The sequence below is a fragment of the Berghia stephanieae genome, chromosome 4 (genome assembly GCF_034508935.2).
Source record: "Berghia stephanieae isolate SIO BIC M18660-M18661 chromosome 4, UCSD_Bste_1.3, whole genome shotgun sequence".
NCBI classification, from domain to species: Eukaryota; Metazoa; Mollusca; class Gastropoda; order Nudibranchia; family Aeolidiidae; genus Berghia; species Berghia stephanieae.
This window is the reverse complement of record NC_088363.1, coordinates 70,845,762-70,873,261: the sequence shown is the minus strand read 5'-3', so window position 1 is coordinate 70,873,261 and position 27,500 is coordinate 70,845,762. Positions and strand designations below refer to the sequence as shown.

Here is a 27,500-nt window from a genome sequence, read left to right as displayed (position 1 = left end):
GGACTAGAAAAAAATATTGATAAAAAATGAATGCAAAAGTTTTTAAAAAATGAAATAATAATTAACAAGGACCGTTACCTTTTTTTGGCCACCGACAAAAATAATTTAAGCGATAATGCTTCAGGTAAAATCCAGATAGACTGAGTAAAAGGTCTCTACACGTCCAGTCATTTGCTTGTGCCTGGATGGAACTTTTGAATAGGAACAATAGCGTGATGAGAAAATACTGGTTCCAATCTCCTTGTAAGAAGTTTAAAACTAGTCTCTCGAAGGCTTGAATACATACATTGTGCAACTGATCTTCTAGTTTCATAATGATGGTATCCTTTCGTCATTAAAGATCATCCATCCTCGCAATTTTACGCCCCGTATTCATAAGAAGTTGCCTATACATCCTGCTACTAAAATAGTTATGGCACCTTGTGATTCAATAAGTAACCTATTCATTCTTAGTCCTATGGAGGACTAATTACAAACTTCCAAAAAGTTTTGAACCCGAAAAGAAGGACTAGTAAATAACTAAATCTAATCCGCTTACATAAATTGGGCCGTGATGTAATTAGTTTTAGGTCAATAATGACTTGGCTCTTGACTTGAAAACAACCTTTTTTTATATATGGTGTCAATGCCTACGTGTTGCGATGAGTCGCCTTGTCACAAAGTCCAGCGGCATCGGAATTGGTCAGAAATAGGATGGGTAGCAATTATCCCAATTAAACTTCTAAAAAAAAAAAAAAAGAAAAAGAAAAAAGTCCTTTTCAGCGATGAGTTTGGATAAGACGCTTATCGTACATTTGTTGAATGTATTGCATACAATGTATTGGAACCCAGGGCACACTGAACCATATTTCCATTGAATTGTGAGTAAAATACATTCGACGATATATGTGTTAAATCTGTGCATATGTTTATTTCTTTATTATTTCTTTATTTATATTTTTATTTATCTATTTATCCAGGAATTGACAAAAGACGAGATGGAGAAGATCAAACGTTCTGTAGCCTATGGTTGTATCAAATACGCCGACTTGTCTCACAATAGGACACATGATTATGTATTCTCATTTGAAAAGGTAAGTAGTAGATTATCCCATCTGTGTATTTTTCTCATGTCCCTCTAACCAACCACCGCCACTATTACCTCCACCACCATTGTCATAGTTTTCATTATTATTATTAGTAGTAGTAATAGTAGTAGTAGTAGTAGTAGTAGTAGTAGTAGTAGTAGTAGTAGTAGTAGTAGTAGTATTAGTAGTAGTAGTAGTAGTAGTAGTAGTAGTAGTAGTAGTAGTAGTAGTAGTAGCAGTAGTAGTAGTAGTAGTAGTAGTAGTAGTAGTAGTAGTAGTAGTAGTAGCAGCAGTAGTAGTAGTAGTAAAGCTCTTTACACACTATCTCGCACCGGGGTGTAAAATGAGTAGCTGGCCGTTAACAGCGTTGTCTCTGTCGGAAAAAAATTGTAATTTTGCCTAACAGGCGTCATGTCTCATTCTACATTTTACGTGTTGCTGTTGGTCAGGGACCCGTTGTAAAGCGCTTTGAGCACTTTTAGTGGATATTGCGCTATTTAAAAACTCACGTTTCTTTTTTTTTACTTTTTGTGGTAGTAGTAGTAGTAGTAGTAGTAGTAATAGTAGTAGTAGTAGTAATAGTAGTAGTCGTAGTAGTAGTAGCAGTAATAGCAGTAGTAGTAGTAGTAGTAGCAGCAGTAGTAGTAGTAGTAGCAGCAGCAGTAGTAGTAGTAGCAGCAGCAGCAGCAGCAGCAGCAGCAGCAGTAGTAGTAGTAGTAGTAGTAGTAGTAGTAGTAGTAGTAGTAGTAGTAGTAGTAGTAGTCACCCCTTTAATTATCTACAATATAATTCCCGTCATATTATAATTTAACAGATGTTGGATGACAGGGGCAATACGGCTGCCTATTTGCTCTACGCCCTGACTAGGATAAGGTAATTTTCTTTTGCTTTCTTCACTTTTCTTCTCTTTTAGTTTTTATTTTCTTTCTTTTTGTTTCTTTTATTTTCTTTTTTGTTTATTTCGACTTAATGGAATCCAATGCCAATGATACATGAACTGTGGTATAAGAAACAAGATTGTTGACGTGATAAGGCTTTGTAATAAACATCTGGAGGATCCAGTATCACGCAGCTGTTTGGATATTGCATTTATTTCTATTGAGGAAGGGTTTTTTTTTTTCTTCTAAGGAATGATTTGAGTTAGTCTTTTATTAATAGATTTGATTTGTATCCTTTCCATGTTCCATGATTCCTTATAAATTGTACTTGATTTGAAATTCATATAAATCATCTAGATCAATTGCCAGAAGTGCCAGCATCTCACCAGCAGACGTATCCAAAGCAGCGAAGGAGACAAAGATTGATCTGTCCCACCCGGCTGAGTGGAAATTGGCCAAATGTGTTCTCCGATTCCCTGAAGTGATCACTCGAGTCTTGGACGACCTCCTTCTCCACTCTCTGTGTGACTACATCTACGAGCTGACCACCACCTTCACAGAGTTCTACGACAAGTGTTACTGTATTGAGAAGGATAAAAAGACAGGTAAAATGTTTTCACGAGTTAAGAGGTGCTTAAGTTATAAATTCCTATGAGTAGTAGATTTGTCTATAATACTTTCTCTCACTCATTCACTCAGTCCTCCCCAGGCCTGCTGGCACTTGAGGTGATGCAAAGGATCTCCACCTGATCCTGTCAGCAGCTATTCTTGGGGCCATCTCGAAGGACAGACCTCTCTGCTTTAGGTCCCTCTCTCTCCAGTACGTCTACAAGTCTCCTTGGGGCAGCCTCACTTCTTTCCTTGGGGTGTTCATTGCAGAGCCTTCCTTATCAGTTTTTCATCAGGTCTGCGACAGACATGCCCCAACCATTGCCATCTTCTCCTTTTAATGAGACTCTCCAGAGACTCCACTTCAGCTCTCGCTCTCAGGTCCTCATTTGAGATTGTGTTTGGCCAGAATATCTTGAAGATGCGTCACAAACATTTGTATTCGGATACTTTAAGTTTCTGGATGATATTCTCTGTGATATTCCAACATTCTGATCCATAGAGCAAAACGCTCAGGTCATTACTTTTAAAAATCGTGCTGGAATATAATCCTGTTGCTCTCCAAATTTGTTTGAGTGAAGCGAATGTCTGGTTTGCCTTACTGATTCTGGTTTTGATTGCATTACACTCACCATCTGTTGTCAGTTTCCTGCCAAAGTATGTGAATCTTGAATGTCTTCTAGAGGATTTCCATCAATAAGCACTGGATTTTTGTTTAATGTGTTGATTCTTATCACTTGAGTCTTCTTGCTGTTTATTTTGAGTCCAATAGAGCTTGCTTTCAGTCTTCTGGCATATATCCTGAAATCTATGGCAGAGTGGTCCAATGTTATCTGCGTAATCTAAATCCTCAAGTGTTGAAGTAAGACCCCATTGCATTCCACGTTTATGTCCTTTTGTAATGTTTTGCATCAAAGAAAATATATGGTTGAGAGGATACAACCTTGTTTGACTCCAATATTCACGATAAATGGTTCTGTTAACTTATTGTTCTGAACAACTCTGCACTCAAAATTCTTGTAGAGAGATTGGATAACGTTTACAATTTTCTTTGGATACCATGATGCCTATAAGACTTTGGCCTTGTAATATACAGTCGCATCTCTCTAATCCGGAACAATCCGGATGTCTTCATTATCCGGACAGGTTGCCTGTGGACGAATTTTTTTCTTCTTTGTACATTTTAGGGATTAATTCCTCTTTCCGGATGTCTCTGTAATCCTGACAAAATGCTAAGAACAGTTTGGAGAGACATGACTATATTATACTGGTTGATTGTGATCCCACAACCAAATGATGTGTTTGTTTACAAGCTGATTATAATCTGCTTCAGAAGTGTGAGGACAGTTCTATTGTCAAATCTTTGCACTGCTATAAGGCATTAGTTTTCACATAATCCTCAGCTAGAAAAACCAAACTGGGTAGAAAATATCTTGTCTGATAAGGAATAAATGTAATACTGAATGTGGGTCTGAATCTCAGGTCTCCCATATTAAAGTAGCATACCTTTCCATTAATACTTTCAGGGCTGAGAATCTTCCACCTTAAGGTGGATTTCCGCCTAAATGGTGGTTTATCTCCACCCATCACCATCACAATTCCGCCTTTTTCAATTTTTTTAAAAATGAATAAAAAAGACTCACTACAACCACTCTATCAACATCCCTACCACCACTACTACTACTACAACCACCACCACACCATCATCCATAAGACCACTACTAATACCACCACCACCACATCATCATCCCTACCACCACTACTACTACAACCACCACCCCATCATCATTCCTGCCACAACTACTACAACCCCCCACCACACCACCATCCCTACCACAACTACTACAACCACCACCACACCATCATCTCTACCACCACATCATCTTCCCTACGACCAACACTACCACAACCACCATATCTTGTAATGACACTTTCAACTTTTGAAATTCCTCCGAGTGGTATGTGGTGTCAGAAATTGATGTGAGACGCATTTTGGATTGCATCTCTGTAACTTTTGATGAAATGCATATTTATAGGTTATAGTCGTATGGATGGGTCAATGTCTACGCGCTGACAAATCTCCTCCTTTTTTGTGATCAGTCATTCTTACCCCTGAAGACCTTGTCAAATTGCTGCCTTCGGGACATTATTCAAATGAGCTGTATAACAAAAACAATTATCGAAGAGTTGATAGAAGCCCTGGTTGTATGTAAATTTGACGATTTTTCTCATTTCTTTCCATGATCAGGTAAAATCACCAAAGTCAACATGAGCCGTATCCTGTTGTGTGAAGCATCAGCCTCCATCATCATCACGGCTTTCCACATCCTTGGAATCTCTCCTCTTGACAAAATGTAGATGTAACTGCGGCATAAGCCTTGCCTTCAGACTTACCAAATTATGATTGTTGTTTGTGACCCCCCCACCCCAACACACACACACACACACACACACACACACACACACACACACACACACACACACCAATCAATGTTAAAAGACAACATTCTGACTTGCTTCTCAAAGCTTGTATTTAATGACAATAGAATCATTTAAGGATATTAATTCTTTGGTTGCATTATAATTTTATGTGGTCATCCCACTTTTTTTCTGTAGTGGATGGGAGAGCTGTCATCTTGCAACCTCCTGTCATGCATAATTTGTGTAGATTAGAAAAGACAAATTAGATCATTAATTTTGATTTTGTTTGAAATTCACTCAGATATTATATGTAGACAGAACTTTGCTTTCCATTTTGTTGTTTTAAAAATCAATCTATATAAGCTATTGTTTTGTTTTTGGTTACAAACTGATACCTCGGAATGGAGGTGTTCGGATTCTTGATTTTATTTTGCTTTATATTTGTATCAGTATCAGGGTCAATAATAATAAAAATAATGATTATATTATTGCAGTCTTAAAATGTGTAAGTCTCACAGTTACTTGAATCAATTTAGTAATATATTATTGAAAGGTGACAGAGTACGAGCGATGGATGGGTATACTGTACTTTAAACTAGAACAAATTTCATATGATTCATAGGAAACTATTCGACTCCAGACCTCCCGCCATGGTCATATCATCTCTATATTAATATTCAATAATATGCCTAATTTCAATACAGTCTGTAATGGATATGCCAAATGGTAACAATACGACACATTTCATTTATACATGGCGTAGTTCCCTCAGAGTGTTAATATATACTGTCAAATATCATGGATAGAATTACTTGGAATCCAGTGAGGTCAATTTACAAACTGGGGAAACTTTTTGAATTTTTAAAATGATTTTAAACATGCAGACATCAAAACATTAAGTGTAAAATAGGGTGCGAGCAGAATAAGCAGCACATTTGATTGAATTTTGTTTTCTCTTATAAAAATTTTTAACACCCTTCTTTACCCTTAAATACCAATGCTCGTAATTGAGTTCCATACACTGCTGATTCAGATAGTACTCTTTTATTATCCATATGTTCACCACCCAGATAATGTAAATGAAGGAGTTATAATTTTGGAATCAAACACGTTTTTCGCACATTAATTGAATTTCGGCGAAGTTCCAGCATAACACAGCATGCAGTCTGACAGTAAGAATTATCTTTCTACAAGATCAACATTTTCCACATGCTGTCATATTTCTCTTAGCATTGTCTCGGTTCTGTGAGAGTGTGCTAAGTAAAACTTTGTGGTAAACCAGAGTTTGCTTAGATAATCACTGATGTTTATAGATTTTATGCTGCATGTATATATAATGAATATGGTCAAGCAAGAGATTTGTTATTAGTTAAGATAAATTTGTATTGCCATTGCAAAATTGTTATCCATATCGCTCGATAATTAAATGCAATTTTTTTTCATTATTTTTTTGTTATCTTTCAAAAGCTCATATGATATAATGAGAAGTGATTGACATCCATAAATGCTAATTAAAATTCACAATTTTCTTTTTATTATGCGTTACTTTATGAAGCCAAGGAATTTAAATGCTTTAATAAGCTTGTCAGAAGAAATAAAATATATTAAAACTAATTTTGATTTGCTTGTCATTTTGTAATATCTTGTATATAATATCAAAGTGACAAATTAAGGAGCAGGCACAGGTGTTTATGAAAAAGCGTGTATGATACAGTGCTTGACAAAGCAGAGAGAAAATACAAGAAAAAGAACAATCCCCAAAAAATAAGCCTGCCTTGACTGGGGATTGAACTTCAGACCTCCTGATTACCAGTAAGATGTGCTACCATTACAACACAGAGGTTACACGACAGTTGGGGTAATTTAATGCTTATATTATACACAAGGGTACGTGTGTCTAATGAAAACCCCTTGCTTTATCACAAAACACAAACATTGAACTCTAGCGGACGAAGGCAAAGACATTTGAGTTAGCTTTACTTTTACCCTGGTCTTCTTGTGTTCAATGTTTATGTTTTGTGATGAATTATCCCAAGCATCATCTCATGTAACCAAGATTTAATCTATATCTGCACTTTACAATAATAAAACGTCTCTCATATTAAGACAAAGGAAAGGATTTTACTTTCAATGATGCACCCCAATGCAATGCTGACCATGCCGTCATTAACCACGTTTTGGACTATAACTGTATCTGATTCTGACTTTTAACTGTCACTGTGTCTGCCTACTTTTATAGACTGGTAAATTACACTGAAATTGTCCAAAACTGGCTGAAAAGGAAGCGACCTCGAATGGAGGTGGAAGAAGTGGAAGATGACCCAGTAGAAGTGGCGACCAAAATACCTTTTTCCTCTGAGCTGTTGTAATGCTTGAAGACCATTCCGTGTTTTTATGGAATCAACTGATCTCGCAACTCAAAACAAAATTTGAGGCAATCAAGCTCAATTACTGAATTCTTTTCACCAAAATGAAACGGACTCTCCCCAACACCATTATTCTCCACACAACAAATTAACATGTTTTTGAATTTGAGTGTTTTTATTCCGTTTTTACAATGATGATTCATGAAAAACAAAACAAAACTCCATGGGCAACCAGTAGTCACAGATATTGCAGCAACATCGCATGGTGTTACGTGATTATGACTAACAAAGGAAAATACTCATCCACGAGTATCTCATTTGTAGATATTTTTGAAAGTTGATACCTATTACCGAAAACTATCATTTCTGTCAGGTCATCATTAAATTTAATCCTGTATGTTTGCAATACAATTTGTTATAACAGATATCAAATCTGATGCAGTGTGTGATAAACGACATGAAAAAGGCACTGCTGCATATTAAAGTATGATATACATCTAACAAGAGTAATGATAACTAAGATTATGTGTAAAAACTCATTGACATTCTTTCAAAGGACAGCAATTCTTCCTTGAGACAAATAATGTCCTTATGACTGAAGACATTCTTAACAAGGAAGAAGCGCAAGGTAGATCTAAGTTGATGCTTACATTGTATCCATCACTATCCAGCAGTTAATTACATATTCAGAAAAAAAATGAAATCGTATCTATCAATAATGTTAGCATTTGAAATTTTATTCTATTGTGAATCAAAAAGACTGTTTTGAATTTTGATTTTCTATTACTCTCGAAAAATATTTTGTAACGAATTAAAAACAAAAAACAAAATGTTGAGTGAATGAATAAATATCCAAACAAAAGTAGAAAAAAACCCAAAACAACAAGCAATTAAAAAATACAAAACACACCCACAGTGTGGTTAAAGGGGAGGTAAATCTATTAATGTATAAATGGTGCTAAGGATAGATACTATTTATGTCCCTTGAAAACCTGCCGAGTAGTTATTACGTGTGGATAAAAACAAAGATATAAAACACCAGAATATAAATTCTGATTTGGACGACCTAGGTTCGAGCTCCGGCGCCGGAACTTGATAAAATAATTAGAAAAACACCAAGGGGCGATGACCTAAGAGTGGTCCAATTACCTTGAATTGGAAGAAGTTAAACTAATAAAGAGAGGTGCCTAAGGAGATAAAGATAAAGGGAGTAAATCTGACTCATGAATGAACAACACAAAACAAACGACGTTTCGGCCTTTGGCCTTCTTCAAGTAAACACAAAATACATATATATCTATATTAGATTGTCATAATAACATAGGCGAAAATTTGTAAATATGTGTGTGTGTGTGTGTGTTTGTTTGTGTGTGTGTGCAATGGAAGAGGCTAATTATCGAAACGTAACGTTTGTTTGAGGTGATGGGAAGGAGGGGAGAAAGGGACTGACTTTTGCAAATAATGCATTCACTCAATACTTTTACGAAGGTTACCATAAAATCACCTTTAACTTTCTTTTCGTGATTGACGCCTTGCACTGTGATGTATTATTTGTAGAGGAAGGAGTTAGATTTCGGGGGGGGGGGGGGGGGGGGGTTGCAGCGTGGCTCAGCAGTACAGTTACGTCTTTGCTTCGTACCCGAAAGGTCCAGGTACCGAGTTCGATTACCAGCTGCGTTGTTTGGCTATGAGCAAGTCACCTCACCCTAACTCAATTTGCGACAGGGAGAGGGTTAAAGTGTGAATCACTAAATTGTAATGGGTCCAGTCATGTCTATGTCGTGCTCACTACATTTTGGCAATAGTGCAAAGAAGTAGTGATGTCACACCTCCCTCAGAACTCTTTGGAAGCGTAAAATCAGTCCTCTGGACATTGTATAAACAATGAATAAGTTACATATCGAATCAAAACGTAGCAAAACTATTTTAGTATCAGAATCTATAAGCAGATTATTATTATTTAGGGACGAGGATGGATGCTCTTTATTGACGACCAGCATATATTTGAGCTAGAAAATAAGTTGCCATCACTTTGAAACCAGAATATCAATTGCACAAGTTATGTTTACAATCCTCAAATTAATAATAATGATGATGATAATAATGATAATAATAATAATAACAATGAAAATAATAATAAGAAGAAGAGGGAGAAGAAAAAGTGATAAAGGGGAGTGTAGTCACATATTTTGTCGACGGTATAGTTTTCTTTGATTAATTCCCTTGAATTATTGCTAATACCAAACGCGTTCAGTAGGTTTATAATTTAATTATTTTTTTTTAATGAAAATTACATTTGACTTCAGTTGAAGGCAAACAAAGGGCGGAAATTGTTGGTTTGATTCTATTCGTCTGTGACGATATCTCATTCACTCACTCACTCCCACGATCAGTTGATCGTTGTGGGGACCTGCGGAATGCAGAATTCACAATCTCACGCCATTTATCACGGTCTCTGGTCTTTTCTAGAAGGCTATTACAGTCTGTCCACTTTTTGAGTCACTCTTTGGCCTGTCACAGTTTTTTTCTGTCTTCCTCTTCCTATCTGTCCCTCCACAGCCCATACATGACAGTCTCGCACAGGTTATCATGGCGGACACTGTGTCCAAACCATGACAGTTTCCTTCTTTTCAATATTGACAACAATGGATTCTGTCCTCCAGCTCAATCCGCTACCTCATCTTTATTTGTTCTGTGCTCCAAATATGAAACTCTCAAGATTTTTATGTAACTCTTATTTTCAAAAGCCCATATATTCGCCTTTCTAGATCTGCAATGAGAGTCCATAAAAGGACATGAAAACCGACTTGACACCAACATTGATTTTGGAGTTAATCTATAATTGTACAGATCACTGGTCTATCCATCCTGCTTTATGACTGCGAAACACCGACTCTCACTGCAGATCACGCACAAAACGTAAAGATAAAAATGTTTTTTGCCAAAACCACCTGGGTCAGGAATGCTTTGCCAGATGAAACAGCATCGTCACTAACAGTATAACTGCTTAAGCCATTTAAATGCGGGTCCCCAACTTGATTATGTTGGTTGAGAAAGAGAGGAAGGTGGGTGATACAAACCAAAAAAATGTCATAAAACAAAAGGAAGATCACGGGAAAAAAGGTAATTGTGAGTTGTAATCAGTAACTCGACAAATAGAATTATTTGTTTTTCTTGAGCACTTCTAACAACTCATTTCTTACTTTCGTTTGGTGATCGTCGTCTTCTTTTATGACGTATTTTTAAGACAGTATCAGGCCTTCAATTTACAAAGGCTACAGTTATAGACGTCTCCAGTGAATTCTGTCATATGTACATGTACATGTTGAATATTTCAGTATCTGTGTCTATTGTGTCAAATTGTGGGTTTGTAATGATTTGTAAATTTATTTGCAATGGTGGAGTAGCTTTTTATGTTGAAATGACATCCCATGTGATTGTGTGAATACACATTTTTAAAAATCAAGAATCATTCCACAAAACTGTGGGCACTATTGGTTCAGGCAAATTCCTCTATGCCTATCCTAAGGTAACCCATTCTCATAGATACTGAGTCCGCATCAAGCCAAAGTCAGGCAACCGTCCTCTATGTCCAACCCAAGGTAACCCAGTCCCACACATACCAAGTCGGCATCATCCCTGGGTAAAGCTACCTTCCTGTATGCCCAGCCCAAGATAACGGAGTCTCAACCAGATACCAATTTGGATTCACCCCCTGGGTCAGTCAACCTTCCTCTATGCCCAGCTCAAGGTAACCCATTCTCACAAGGATACCAAGTCGGCATCATCCGTTGGTCAAGCAACGACAATGCCCAGACCATGGTAACCCATTCTCACAAGGATACCAAGTCGGCATCATCCGTTGGTCAAGCAACGACCATGCCCAGACCAAGGTAACCCATTCTCACAAGGATACTAAGTCGGCGTCATCCCTTGGCTAAGCTACGATCTTCCATGCCCAGCCCAAGGTAACTCAGCCTCATACAGATACCAAGTCAGCATCGTCCATGAGTTGGACACACTTCATCTATGCCCAGACCAAGGTATCCCAGTCTCACAAGGATACCAAGTAAACATCATCCATGAGTTAGACACCCTTCCTCAATTCTCAGACTACGGTGACCAGTCCTCACACCGATAGCAAATCGGCATCACCCCTGGGTCGGGCAACTCTCCAATATTGAGACATTCACCAAAAGGTACAAAATATGACTGATTCTTAGAGAAGTTATCTTTTCAAATGCAAAAGCACCTCACAGACGTCACATCTCGCCCTTTATGGCAAGGGCTCTTCTTGGACCTCTTGTAAAACGTTGTGAGAAAATTTAGTTGATATAGCTCTATATCAAAGTTCGGGTGTGTGTGAAGCTTTAAAAAAAAAAGAAATGGACAACCAAAGAGAGGGTTGGCAATGCAGAAACAAGACCCTATGATACAGCAGAGCACCCATGACCACCTCCGACCGTCTCCCTTGCAATGCAGAACGAGACAAATTATATTAAGGAGCAGGCACCGATATAAAAGATAAAAATCTGAGCAAGTATGTTTGAAAGTTGCCAGACACACTTGTTCAGAAAGAGACAAGCAACCAGGATCGGATATAACCATGCGCTCTCATTTAAGGGCATCTGAGACATTCTAGATGATAACAATATCTAAAAATGTACAAAAGATACGTGACTAATCGTCTAAGACCAGTATTATGCCGAAATGAATCTGTGCACAAAACTGAACATTAAGCTTAACTTTTAAATCAAATTGAAAGGCTTAACTGAGGGCAGGCGTTATTTCTTAAGGTAAAAAAAGCCACATTTTCTCATATGTAATCATTTTTATGTTAACCTCAATTTCCATTATCCAGTTCATTCCGACATTATACTAGATTGACGGGATGGGTAATATTTAAACACAGAAATTTAGATGTCATTAAATTATGTGGATATTCATGGATGTTCAAGAAAAAGAAAGACAGCGAGAAAATATTCAAGAAAAAAAAAGGAAAATCTAAACAGTAAGAAACATACTTGCCGTTCTATGGCAAACAATAAGGAAATGAAAAGCAAACACGAAAGATTTTATAGGATATATAAATTCTATTTTTGAAAATATAGAAATATATCTATATTATATAAACAATTTCAACATTTAGAAACTGTGTTTCTAAAAAGATGACATGATTTAAGTGCGTGTGGACCATAGCTGGAATCTAAAATCTGGCGAGACATTTTCGTATTGTCGGCTCTGTAGTTGTAACTGGCCTTTATTTTTGCTTCTTGTCTGGTGCCTGGTGAGAGATGGATTCTGCTCAGGTATCTGAATGGCCATCTTTGAAGATTGGATAATATCTAGACTGGACATTGTTGAGGAAACTGTAGTAAAATAAGAAATTCGTTAATAATTTTAACATTATTATTATTATTATTATTATTATTATTATTATTATTATTATTATTATTATTATTATTATTATTATTGTTGTTGTTGTTGTTGCCGTAGAGGACAGGTTCATTTGAAACAAATTGGTGGAAGTAACCAACGCCCGTTATTGTACCACCACTTTTGCCCTTATTATTTCCCCTAAAATAAAGAACTATTTTTTTTCTGCCTGGGGTGGTGTTCTATTATATGAATAATATGCTTTTTATATACGTTTTAAGAATGATTATTATTATTATTATTATTATTATTATTATTATTATTATTATTATTATTATTATTATTATTATTATCATTATTATTATTATTATTATTATTATTATTATTATTATTATTATTATTATTATTGTTGTTATTATTATTATTATCATTATTATTATTATTATTATTATTATTATTATTATTATTATTATTGACAATGAAGAAACAACCCAAAATAATTTTTATGTGAAAAAAAACGTACAGATCCTTTGTTTTAATCCAGTATTGCTATCATCCTTCATTCATTGATATCGTCATATTTTATGAGTAAGATAAGCCTATATATTTATACATTACATGACCGTGAAACTGAAGTGTTGGTTTTTAACACATGCAATTCGTCATGTTGGCTGTTCCGTTGACATAATGCTTATCGTTATATCAAAATAATATGTGCGAACTGACACCTTCATTACCATTATTTTATATACCAGAAAGTACAAGTTTGATAAGGTAAAATTGCGATATCAATGTAGATTTATCATAGGAAAACGTTTCATAGTCTAGTTTGACAGATCATTACGGAACATGAAAACGATTTTTTTAAAACCTATTCTGAATTTGCAGAGACACACAGGGTCAGAGATCGGCAACGCACCAGTCGACAAAGCATTAGGATGAAACTGTTCAGAAGGTGGCACACACTCGTATCTTCGAACTTAATCCCATTGACGTGATGGCAAACGCAACGATAACAATGTCTTCAAATATCCTTTCAGATGAGTAGACATTTCACTTTTACAAGTAATGGACATAATTTTAAGAAATTAAGGGTCTGATCAGAGAGATGAATGGCGTACCATGATCACCGATGTCTGGCACAGACTTGGTACTTGAAGAAGAAGAAGGGTCAAAACTATTGCAAACTGCACTTCATTTCTTGTGATTATCAAAACAAGTACCTGCTCCACTTACTTTTCTGAAAGAGAAAGAGACAGTCGAATAGTGAATGTTTGTCTAGGCAGATGCACAAAAGAACTAGAGGCCATCTTCTTTACCGAGAAAACGATTAATGTGAATGTCTATTGAGATTTGTTAGAGGTTTGTGCTGTATCCCAACTTTGAGATTATCAGTCATGGACATTTTTTTCAGTAAGACGATGTTCTACAACCTTTGGGACAGGCCCTTCGCGAATTTATAAAAGATAGATTGACAGATAATTAGTTAAGTAAGTAGATAGATGAATAGACGGAGGAGTTGAAGATAGAAAGAAAGAGAAAGAAAGACAAAAGAAAGGAAGAAAGAGAGAGAGAGAGAGAGAGAGAGAGAGAGGAAGATAGAAGGTATGTGAGACAGAGAGTACGAGTGTTTGTGTCTTTCTCTCTCTCTCTCTCTCTCTCTCTCTCTCTCTCTTCCTCTGTGTGTGAGAGAGAGAGAGAGAGAGTGAGAGAGATATGTAGATAGAGAGAGAGATAGGTGGGGGAGGGAGTGGCAGAGGATTAAATGAAATATGGTGAGGACATAAAGGGAATGCCCAAAGGCATAATTATAATCAGCCTTCTTTTCTCAAATTACTGTATTGAAGAAGACATATAAAATGATATGCCATAGTTACCTTTAGGATTATGTTCTGTTGTGAGGCAACCTTGAATTACCATGGGGTACATCATTTTAAGAGTAGAAATAAAGGATAGAACGTAATAATCAATAACTATCTCAATAATTTCATTTTAAGGCGTATAAATGAAACGTTTTCTCATGTGCTTCTTGAATTGAGATTTTAAACGTATAACGCCCACATTTAAATTACACATCGGGCGATAAAATTGTGTAATAAAACACATCTAATTTCCTGAAATCACAAAGAAAACAAGGAAACAAACAGCACGCAGCATCCCATTTCAAGCTGACGCGAAATATCGATCGGGATACATTTTCAAAACATTAACTGTGCTAAGAGTCAAGGAGCAGCAATGCTATTATGTTCTTCTCAGATGGAAAATAATGACTGCCTGTGCTTCAGGATGAATTGTTATAATTTAACAATACTATAATGATAATGGTATCCAAGAAATGCGATACCCGGTCTCGACACTATCTGAATAAAAGGTGTGAATAAAATGTTGATATTACAGCATTTAACTCACAAATATAATAGGTTGTCTTTTTTGTTACAAAGTCTTGTCTTACAATACCGATTCCAATCCAGAAGTAATCCAAACATGAAGGAAGGCTATACACTGTGCGTGTATTTGATTTATATAACCTAGAGAGCTTATATTCACTAAGTGCGCTCACGGTTTTGCAAGAGTCTCAAGCTGACAGCAACACTTGACATGTAAAACAAGACAGGACGTTTGCAAAGAAGTATTGCATATTTTTCGACGGAGCCAAAGCTGTTATTATGTACTATTTTTACACCTGATCATGGTGAGAAAATGTGAGTAAAGAACCTTTTCCAATGACTCAACTTTGCGCCAAATACAGAGAGAATCGAAGGAGGAAGGGAGGGGGAAAGGGGGGGGGGGGAGGAAGAGGAAGCTGTTATATTGGGTGGGATAGTTCAGATGGGGAGAGAGGGAGAAAGCGCGGGTTGGGGGGGGGGGGGGGGGGGGTAACTGGAGGGTGTGGGTTGTTACGATGGGGACGTTGAGGAAGGGAGTAAATCAACGATTTGATGTTTGCTAATAATCGCAACAAATGTTAAGATCGTCGCCATTTTATTCTCTGCAATGTTGCATCATTTTTCTCTGATATTGTATTTCTAAACATGGTTTTAAAAAATCACTGTAAGCTGTCTTGTTTCTCAATTCATATTCATAAATTGTGACAGTTCACTTACAATGATTTGTTTTATTTGTATTTTGAATTTGAAAGAAATCCAATGAAGAGTCTTAAAGATACATCTATATATCTAAAGCCTAACATATAAGTATACAAAAAAGAAAAGATAGGAGACCACAGCACAATACAATACAATACATTTATAAACATCAAAAAGAGAACATTATTATAACCGTATACAAAATGTCAAAATAGTAATGAATAATTCACTTGTATATTTATTTCATCCGCTACTTTCCATTCCACGACTTGGAAACGTGCCTATCTCTCTCTCCCACAATTATTGATTATGTAACAAGTCCAATAAAGAGTTTTAGTGATACTAAGCTGCTAGAAGCTGTCTGTGTATTGTAAAAATTAGTAAACAAAAATGAATATAAAAGCTTAAAAAAGAACCTTAGACCAAACACGGCCGTCAATCTGGTTTTTAGTAATGTGCTTCATTCTTTGTTTTTGTTTTTTTTTTTTTTTGTTGATTGCTGAAGAAGGGTTTTTAGTCCGAAACGTTCCGTGTTTGCAATTCTGTTCATTTTTTAAAGCTGTTATATTTACGTTTGTTGTTATTTAATAAAGAGTTTTAAGATGCACAAAATGTGACCAATTGTGTCAATCTGGTACTAGATACGTAGATAGGATTGAATTACATTAACTATCCTTGCAGACAATTTTTAGGGTTTTTCCTGAACTGTCATACTGTTAGTTTAAATGACCAGTCAGTAAAACATTAATATTGAACGTGAATGAAAAGTTCAAAAGGGGAACCTATACTTATCAAACCAGAACAGACATTTTATTAACCAATCAAAACAATGTCGAGTAGACTTCATACTGATAACTTCGTGTCCGGTTGTTGTTTCAACGCGGGGAGATCGACAAGGGACGTAACTCTAGTTATTTTCACACTAAGACAACTCTTATTAACACATTCTTACCAAACACAAAATGTTGATTTTTTAAACTAAAACTCAAAAGTATTAAGTACATGCTATTGACGGATTTACTGCCTTACTCTGGAATGGTAATGATTGTTTTGTACTAAATAGTATGAAGGTTAAAACGACTGTGGTGAGAACTTATTTTTGCACATGACTATATAGATGGGCCTTTTGCCCATAAATCAAAACTTATTTTAGGTAAAACCTTGAAACTTCAAACACCCACTCTCAAACCATGATTCTACACTTAAGTACAACAACTAATTTATATGACGTCATGTGTGCTCTTTATTAATAAGTGACGTCACAACCTTACTGAGACAATGCGGTTGAGAAAATGGCGACACGGCGCTCTGTTACTGGATTTCTAACAGCAGTAGGATGCTGCGCAGCAAATATCCATCAAATAATGAAGGCGTTTATGATGATAATGTGTATTACTGATAGCGCAGTTCTAAAATGGGTTAGAATTTATCAAACGAGATATCCCAACAGAGATAAACGTATTTGATCTAAAGCTACCAGTATCCAAGCGAGTAATCAAGAAACAGTTGACCGTATGATTAGCGCGAATCGTCAAAGGGTAAACCAAATAGATATTGCTGATGAAGTTGGGATTTCAAAAGAACGAATACACCTTGTCGTGACATATCTCTTGGGTTACAGAAAAGTCTCTGAACGATAGTCCAAGGACAGCTAATTTCAGAAATGAAAGCGAGAGAAAAGACATATGTACCCAACATTTCAAACGATATGGCAAGGAACGAGACACTTTTCTGCAGAAAATTGTGACTGGTGATGAATCTTGGGTCCGCCACTACGACCCGGAAACCAAAGTGCAGCCAATGGAGTACAGACATAAATCTTCTCCAAGCCCAAGGAAATTCAAAGTCATTTTCTCTGCGAGAAAGAACTTGTTTATCATTTTCCGGGATATGGAAGGTATAGTTCACATGGAATTTCTTGAACAACATATTTCGACTCCACGAGCTCTCAAAAATAGACTCTCGGATCACGGGTTCTGTGAGGAGATTCGATATTGCAGCAAGACAATGAGCGACCACATACCAGTCGTCAAAAACCAAGACGCATTAATTCGGTTCAAACTTCCGACCCTACAGCACTTTGCATATAGTCCGGATCTTGCTCCATCTGACTATTTCTTGTTCCCTCAGCTTAAGAAATATCTGAAAGGAAACAGTTACAGCAGTGATTTGGAGGTAGTGTCAGATATTCGTCAATGGTGCCGAGCAAAATCACCGGGATTCTTCGCTGACGGCATGCGCCAAATAGTTCGGCGTTGGCGGCTCTTTGTTGCTCGTGAATGGCAATTATGTAGAAAAATAAATGTTACGACGTGTAACTGAGCTTTCTTTTAAGGTAGTATGCTTGTATATGCTGTTGAAAACAAAAAAGGTATAACAAAACGGTACTTATATATCAGACCGTCCGTGTATATAAAACAATAAGACACCTACATTTAACCCAAGTCGCATGGTATTGACTAGAGGTTCAATTTTTCAGCATCTAACTTACCCCATCTTACGTACTGGTTTACCTTTTCTAGGCGATGGATCACGAATAAGAAACGTTTAGGGCTTAAAACCTTCTTCAGTCAACAATCAAAAACAAAATTAATGGATAATAGTACATTTCTAATTTTGAAAACGAAATACTAACGAAAGAGTGATAATGGAGAGGCTTTGGATGTGGTTTGAAGGGTTTGTACCCGAAACGTCCATTGTTTGTATTGTTCCCATCCGAAGCCTCTTCATTATCACTCTTTCGTTAGTATTTTCACGATCCCAGGAATCAGGCAGTCCCCACCGCTTTCTACAAAAACAAAACAGCAACAGTCATTCATTGTCTTTTTCATTTCACCAGAAACTATACTATGAATCGGTCGGCTGCTGTTTTTGGATTGTATTTTATCCTTGTATTTCTCTTTTTGCATTGTCTGACATTATTTCCTACACAGTTTTTTAAACAGATCTTTATCTTACACCAGTGCCTGCTCCCTAACTTGTCACTGCTGTATGAATTATATTACAAGACCAGGTGTAAATATTATGCGGTTAAATGTCAGACCGGCAATTCCGTTACATTTATGCTAAATGCAGTTCAGAATGAATAACAAATCCGCCGGAACTAATAATGTGGCGTCGGCCGCTCAGCGTTAGACCCCATGGCCACCAAAATATAATCGATCCGACTAAAAGTCGTCAGTCTTTCGAAGATAATAAGACATAGATAGTTATTTTCCTATACCTGACTACTAAAGATGAGGCAACTCGTGCCCACTGGCACGGATCCCAACGATACGTCTTTAGCCCATTTCCAGCAAGACGCTGGGACAGGGAATAGTTAATGCACTATTTTGGTCGGAACGGATGGTGAGTCATTAGCCATTTCCTTCGTCTGATATTGATAAAAAAAGAACACATTTTTGTGCTCAAATCTAAAAATTAATACCAGAATCGAACCCAGCTCCTCAAAATTAGTCAAACCTACGCGTGTGCGCTTGTTTTCAATGCGTTTTTACCATATTTCAATTTTATTTGGTTGTGCGTTTGTGTATTTCTTTTTATTTTCTTTCTCTAACTTTGCCTATTTCAGTCTTCCCTCCCTATTTCTCACACAGTCACTTCAAGTTTTCAAATATATATCCTAATTTCATCAAACACGGCTAGCACAGTGATACCGCTTAATAATAATAATAATAATAATAATAATAATAATAATAATAATAATAATAATAATAATAATAATAATATAATCAGTCTTGAATAGTTATAGAGTACATGCTCGTGTGGTTTGCTTTTGAGGTCAAAGTATAAGTTTACAAATGAGTAGTAGAGAGATGGAGATTACAACATGCGGCATCCAATGATTTGATAGTATATATTTCGGCGGGTCCCGGAGTTTACATAATATTAATATGATATATTTATCGTCACGGTCTCTGGCCTTTACCAGAAGGCTATTAAGATCCAGGCCTGTCCACTCTTTGATGTTGTCTTGCCATATTTTTTTCTGTCTTTCTCTTCTCCTCAGTACCTCTACAGTGCTCTACACGACAGTCTTGCACAGATTATCATGGCGGCCGAACCATGACAATTTCCTTATCAAAAGTATAGTGGAGACAAAAGTCATTCTGCTGGCATTGTAACTGACTGAAATAGTGTGATTCATTAGAACACACTTTCTGTATTGTTTGTTTTTATGGTTCAATTTGTTCGAGTTTCAATGAAACTTTCATTGGCCTGAATATAGATATGAAAGGCGACCTTGGACGTCATTGTAGTCTGATCAGTCATCAGTCAATATCACCTGATTTGATTCATCATGGCAACAGTTGTTTCACATATGAAACGGAACGAAATATTATCTATAGCGAATGTGTTCCCAGTTTCCTCTTTGGAAATATTTTGCGTTGAAAGTATGAAGGCTGGTATCTTACCTGCCATCGAGTACTAGAGAGCTTGGCTTGATGTTACCAGCACAACATTGCCAAATTTGTCACGTCCTTGCAACGCCCACTCCTAGGCAAGAGCCTTGCTTGTCAGAGACCAGAAACGTTCATAAAATTCGTTTTAGTCACTTACTTCGCTTAGGCTTGCAAGTCATTTACTAGACTAGTAAATATCTAAATCTTGTCGGCTTATTTAAAATTGGGCCAAAGAATGCTTACGACATTTAGAACATTGTGGAATGGCATGACAACAAATGACATAAATCCCTTGATAAACTCTATGGGGAGACTTGTTCGAGCTGTGATTGGAAATCGTTGTAGCCATACACAGTACTGACTTTGTTGGGTCGAAATATTTGCTCTTTTTCCGAAGCAGAGCAACTCAACTTGTGTTCTTTGGATCGTCGGTACATTCAGGATTATACATGTATGTTGGTGAAATTTGTATCACATAATATAATATATAAACGATATTACTTATTCTGCCGTTTCTTTAAAAGACACATTCTTCTTCTTCTTCTCCTTCTCCTATTATTGTTATTACTATTATTATTATCATTACTATTCTTATTATTATTACTATTATTATCATTATTATTATTATAGTTCTTATAAGTATAATTATTATTATCATCATCATCATCATCATTATTATCATCATCATTTATCTATTTATTTATTTTACTATTTTCGACAAATAAAGAATGTGTGCAGCACATTCAGTTCTTGAAGTGCGATGGATGCAGAATGAAATCGATAAAAGTCAATATCTTAAATTGATCTGATCACGTAATCTATGGACGCTAGTCGAAATGACCTACCTCACACATTTTATTTCTATACCAATAACTAGAACTATACATTATCTGTGCCTGCCCCAAGCAACCGCAACAGGATTGTCGTCCAGCAGATCTAGAACTGTGAGAGAGACCGCAGATGATTTTGATATCGATGATATGAGGCTGGACATATTAGGATTAAATTAAATGGGACGATAGCTAGGGTTGATGTGGGACGTTTGGATGGAGAAATATAGGAAGAGAATAAGGAAGAAGAGCAGAAGCTGGGGCAAGGAGGAGGAGGAGGAGGAGGAGGAGGAGGAGAGGGTGGTGATGGAGGAGGAGAGGGAGGAGGAATAGCAGAAGAAGGAAGAGCTTAGTGCGGGGTTAGTTGTGTTGGAAAGAGAAGACATGAAATGTAAAGAGGTAGTCCTTCAGAGCCTTTAGGCTCATGGAGCCGGAGTTTATCCTGTTTTCTATAGCACGAAACGAACAATAGCAATTGCCTGCTACCCTTTTGGTTAGGACGCTAGTCTATCGCAAAGTACTTTCCGCCGTGTGTAAGAGACCCAGCTACCCATTCACTGCTGGGTAGACAGGGGGGGGGGGTCAGAAAAAAATCTCGACTTCACCCGGGATCTATAGGGAAGATGAGAGGAAATAGTCAAAGGGGTGGGTGGAAGAGAAATAATAATAAGGGTGTAGGTATGTTGACTATGAAGAGGTTGATATTGGAGAAGTGAGAGGACGATAACGACAATGACCTCGATGCCGACATCGATGATGATGATTATGATGACAGTGATGATGGTGGCGAGCGTGGTGGTGGTGATGATAGTGATGATGATGATTTGGCGGAGGAAGAAGAGGGCGGGAAGCGAGGAAGGAGAGAAAGGTGGAGAAGAAGAAGAAGAAGAAGAAGAAGAAGAAGAAGAAGAAGAAGAAGAAGAAGAAGAAGAAGTGATAATAATCTGCCAAGATTAACTGAGCAGTGAATCATGCTCATTAAAATGTTCGTAAGTTTTCACGTCTGTGACTTACCTGCTTTTATTTGTTTTGTTTTTATTATTATCTATTATTTTTGCTTTTTATATTGGGGGGTGGGGTGGGGGGGGGGGGGTTAAGTCCTTTCAAAGTGATTAAAACCTGTCTTCTCTCCCCTCCTCTGTCACTGGTCAAGTAATCCCTAAAGATGTTCAATAGTTTCTGCCTAGCTGTCCCTATTCCACCATCTCGTTCTCACAAAATCGGCCGTGCACTGAGAAAGATATGTAGCTAAGAGACTGGGAAAATGCTGAGAGGAGTAACCATGTTGAGGTGTACAATCAGTTACTGTGCAACAAGCAACAAATTTATTATCTCATCATTGCTGTTATGAATAAGAGTTAGGGAGAAGTTGAAGATATTAATGTATACATTTGCCAGCCATCCAGAAATATCTTAACAACTCACTATCTTTTTCTTTTTCTTTTTTTTTGTTTTGTTTATTCCTTAAGATATATTTGTGTTCTTGTAGCAGAATACTGGATAATGAAAATGTTGCTGCTTGAAGATCGAAAAAAAACCTTTACCCTAACAAAGCAATTTTCACACCGCTCAGTCATTAGTGTTTCATTCATAGTGTTTTGTTGATAAAGTTGAAACGTCCTCGGTTATCTGTCATCGTTGATGAAATTGAAGGGTCTGTTCCATTTTCTACCGTTATTTGTTCTTGTGGTATGACACTAGTCTTATGATCTGTAGGCCCCGGTTTCGCATATTGCTGCGATTGACACGAAGTCTTTTTACTCACATTTTTCACCACCTTCTTGTGTTAAATTAATATCCGGCGTCGTTTCTGTCGAATTGCAGCGCTTTACATTCGCCACGTCTCGTCCTTCATGTTAGGTGTTACTGTTGGATTTGGGAACCTGTGTCAAGCGCACAAAGTGGATGATGCGTTATATTTAAGCAGACTTAATTGAGTCTTTTGAGTTTTCTCTTAAAGCTATACCGTCTCCGTGTTCATAATTTTTATCGATTGTTACATGCTGTAACTGGTAAAAGATTGAGTTATGGACACACCTTTCATCAACACCTTTGGGACGACTCGATCGGCGTGGTTCTCTAATTCTCGGTAGCATGCCGGAGGACTGAGCTATCCCATCCTTTGATTTTAAAAGTTGTGGAATAAAATCGTAAGCAATTGGAAAATAAATGCGCAGGACAAGAAGTCTATCAGAGCGATAAGGAGCCAGTGTTTATCCTGGTTTATCGTGTTAAATGGATAGTAGTGGTTGATGTCACTCTTTGGATAAGGATCTGAACAAGTTGGATGGACTGGAATGTGATTTAAATTAACCCTTTAATTAATTAATCTTTTTTCAACTTTGTTTGTCACAGTAATTAATGAGAATAGTTCTATAGAAACCAACCGAAATTAATTAATATTTGTTTGATTTCTTTGATTTCAAAAAGAGTTTTTTTTTAAAAACCCGTCACGCGCATATAAAAACATCAAAACTTGACGTTTGGCAACCTGACTTACTGTCATTACCGCTATTTCCTCTGCCAAAGGACTGATCAAACTCAATGTATTCATGCAATGTACAATGACGATGCTAAGTCAATATTTTTAAAGCACTTAATTGCCAAAAATTATAACTCCTTGACCGTTCGTGAGCAAAAACGAAACTCGTTGCAAACATGTACAAAGCTTAGGACAGGGTGGGGGTGGGGGTGGGGGTGTCACGAATGATATGATACGGTACATCTTCCAAAAAGTACTCCTTCAGAGCCATAGAGCCCATGAGTGGTGGACAGATAATAGAAATTGTGTGCTACCCTTTTGTTTTGAAGCCAGTTTAACGTAAAACCAGTTGGTTTTTACAGACCCATGAAAAAAAAAGTCATCCCAAAAATCGCCTGATGGATAGATAGGAGATTATGAAAAAATAAAATTTCGACTTCACCGGGATCGATCACGTTTCCGTTGTTTGTGAAGTGAGAGCTCGGCAAATCCTTCTATACATATGATATTATATAAATACATCCATCAAATCGTTCGAGATGCCTCATAACAAAAAGAAGAGGAATCGTTATCAGTAGGGATGCATTCTTTGCATGAAAGAATGCGTTCTGCTTTGTGTTCTATGCAATCATCAAAGATTGCTTTCCTCAAAGGCTAAAATTTCAGTTATTGTCGCGTCGTTTTATCGTGACTTGATTTATTCTGTTACTTACATTATAAACAGAAAACAGCTGAAATAAGTGTGTGTATGAAACTGTGCCAGACAAAGCAGAAAGAAGAATACGTGAAAAAAAAAAAGTCATCCCAAAAATCGCCTGCCTCGACTGGATTTTTTGGGATGATATTTTTTGTGTGCTTTGTCTGGTATTGTTCCATGCACAAAGGGAAACTATGTAACTTTTAACAGTGAATTTTGATCTTTTTTGTTTCCTTTTCTGTATGAGATGGAGACCTCCAGGTAATCGCAATAGGGGAAGGCCACTGAAGATATTATGGTGAAGATAGGGAGAAAGAAAGATGACATCCTGTGGTTGGACCTGTCTTGTTTCAATAGCCAAGCGATGTTAAGCATAGTCAGTGGCTCGATGGGTGACAATGATCGTGGAAAAGTCTGGTCCCCTCGTTGTGTCCTTTGGTAAGCCACTTAACACACATTACTCTCTTCGACTCAGGCGTGAATAAGTAAATATTTTTTCGAAATAATATAAAAGTCATTGCAGGATGATTATAATTCGACTTGATTATTGAGATTATTGTTATGATGAAGAATTGATTATCGCACAAAACGTGATCAGTCACTATCTCAGTGGCGCACTCCTCTTTGATATCTCACTTCTCTTCGCTTAATAAACCAAAAGGGTTATGTTTATCGGCACGCGTGCTTGCTCATCCTTGCGACATTTTCGGGTCTGTGGATGCCTCACCAATGCTGGTCGCCTTATTTTGTTGACTCTCACCAGATTAAAGGAACTGTCTATTTTTATTGGGTTGAAACGAAAGTTTGAAGGTTGTTATTTTGATTTCTCCTGGATTTAGCCATTCGGAAAATTAGGTAGGTGTTAATTTTCATATCCCGATTTATATGTTGACTGTTATTAATAGTAAGGTTGCGAGAATTTGCTTTCCATTGGCAATGTTTTAGAAATACTTTGAATTACGTTATTTGTGCTGGTAAAGCATGGGCTATGTCTGATATTCTGATGATAATGATTATGAGATGGTCAAAAAGGAGTTGACGAGGAAGTAGTTGTGAGGGTGAACATTAATGATGAAGATGATGATGATGATGATGAAGTTGATGATGGTGGTGGCGATGATGATGGTGGTGATGATGATGATGATGATGATGATGATAGAGTGATGATTATGATTAGGTTAGTTAAGGGTACTACTACTACTACTACTACTACTACTACTACTACTACTACTACTACTACTACTACTACTACTACTACTACTACTACTACTACTACTACTACTACTAAATAATAATAATAATAATAATAATAATAATAATAACAATAATAATGATGATGATGAGATGATGATGATGATGATGATGATGATGATGATGATGATTATAATAATAATGATAATAAAAATAATGATAATAATAATAATAATAATAATAATAATAAATAATAATAATATAAATAATAATGATGATGATAAAATAATAATGATGATAAAATAATAATAATAATAATAATAATAATAATAATAATAATAATAATAATAATAATAATAATAATAATGCTGCTGCTGCTGATGATGATGATGATGACGACGACGACGACGACGACGACGACGACGACGACAACGACGACGATGATGATGATGATGATGATGATGATGATGATGATGATGATGACGACGACGACGACGACGATGATGATGATGATGATGATGATGATGATGATGGTGATGATGATGATGATGATGATGATGATGATGATGATGATGATAACTACGTGCATGAATCATTTATATCATTGCTGACTGTAAGACAATACGTAACATGAATAATTATCACCTCGATCGGTTTTTAAACAAAATTATTGGGAAACAAAACAACTACCTTAAGTGATGCCTCGTGGGCGACGTGTACTTAATCACAAATATGATGACCCAAATCGTTATGGGCTCATTGTGGTTATGGAAATGCTCTCAAACCAACGCGAAATCTTGTCCATTACAACAATGTTAAATCAAGCCCATAATTGGGTCCAGTTAGTAGACCTGCTAATATATTCACCTAGCTCATGGGGTATTTCCATGTCAGTTTGAAATTTAATTTGTATGAAGTCTTGGAATTGCTTCAAGTCATTGTTGGGTATTAGATAAAGCTCTGGTCGATGTTCGTTCGATTTTGTTTCATTTCGTGTAAATAGATGCCATGGATTCGGTGGTGGACATTTCTATCGTACTCTGAAAAGAAAACAAAAGGCACATCGTAAAAACAAAACCACCAAAAGATATGCCGTTGACAAAGCATCTCGAAAAACAACATCATATTTTTGTCAGAGATCAACAATGTAGTCAAGATCTCAAGAATATAACGCCCAATACACATATATTATATGTATGTTATCTTTGTCTATATCTCTCCCTCCCTCTATATTTTTACTGTTACACACACACACATACACAGACACACACACACTCTCTCTTTCTCACACACACATACACACACACTCATACACCCTTACACACTCTAATAGGTCGTATCATAAAATGCCTTTTCCAATTAACCTTATTATTTCTATTTTGGGAGTGCCGGTAGCCTGTAGATATACAGGGTGATCTTTTTTATTTTCTACCCGATAAAGAATTGAAATAACTTCATAACGAGAAATGATAGATCTAGTTTTTTGTTCCATAGTTATCCGTCGTCATTCAAGTTTTTATGGTGAGAATTTCAGAAAGATTATGTTGCGCATTTTGTAAAAGGGAAAAATTTGACTCAAGCGATCTTTTGACGCAAAATTGGAAGAAAAATACGTCTGATTCAGTTTTACACGAATTTTTTTTTATCACCGTATTTGAGCTGTTATGCTGGTCTTTGTTCAACGGGATTTATCACTTTGGTTTAACCAGCACTTTATGACACTACATGCTGCTTGAATATTTTTGTAATCCCCACACAGTTTCTATTAACTAAGTCGTTTTTCAGCAAGACGGAACACTGCTTCATTGGGGATTGAATGTGAGAGCCGGCAGATGGATTGAAAGGGGTGGACCCATCAACTGGCCACCCAGGTCTCCTGATATCACCCCTCTTGATTTCTTCTTTTTCTGGGTTTACATTAAAGACAGAAGTTATGCCACAGAATAAGAGATTGCATTCATCTTCAAATCAAGATAAGGAAAGTTGTGGCGACAGCCACCCCTCAAATGCGACATAACAGGTAGAGAGAGTTGAGGAGGCGGCTAGGTAAGGTGTGAGATAATGTGGAATCCTATGTAGAGGTTTAGCTTTAAA

General features: G+C 36.7%; 2 protein-coding genes and 1 long non-coding RNA gene across 3 annotated transcripts in view; 2 read left to right on the top strand and 1 right to left on the bottom strand.

The window, feature by feature from the left end:
- Positions 1-6,589, top strand: part of LOC144971148 (arginine--tRNA ligase, cytoplasmic-like) — a 147,592-nt gene extending 141,003 nt beyond the window's left edge. Inside the window, exons 12-15 of the mRNA XM_078911606.1 lie at positions 960-1,073; positions 1,882-1,940; positions 2,303-2,550; positions 4,803-6,589. Coding sequence (XP_078767732.1) covers positions 960-1,073; positions 1,882-1,940; positions 2,303-2,550; positions 4,803-4,912 — 531 coding nt within the window. The 3' untranslated portion in view covers positions 4,913-6,589. The remainder of the gene's footprint in view (positions 1-959; positions 1,074-1,881; positions 1,941-2,302; positions 2,551-4,802) is intronic.
- Positions 6,590-12,519: 5,930 nt separating this feature from the next.
- LOC144972088 (uncharacterized) lies at positions 12,520-14,810 on the bottom strand. The gene is made up of 2 exons (XR_013645262.1): positions 14,595-14,810; positions 12,520-12,710 (listed from the first exon to the last, which is right to left on the bottom strand). It is a non-coding gene; the product is annotated as an uncharacterized LOC144972088 (long non-coding RNA).
- A 10,122-nt stretch (positions 14,811-24,932) lies between these two features.
- The window catches only part of LOC144971146 (beta-1,4-mannosyltransferase egh-like), an 86,979-nt gene continuing 84,411 nt past the window's right edge, over positions 24,933-27,500 (top strand). The window contains exon 1 of the mRNA XM_078911601.1: positions 24,933-25,070. The gene's annotated coding sequence lies outside the window, so the exon portion shown is untranslated. The remainder of the gene's footprint in view (positions 25,071-27,500) is intronic.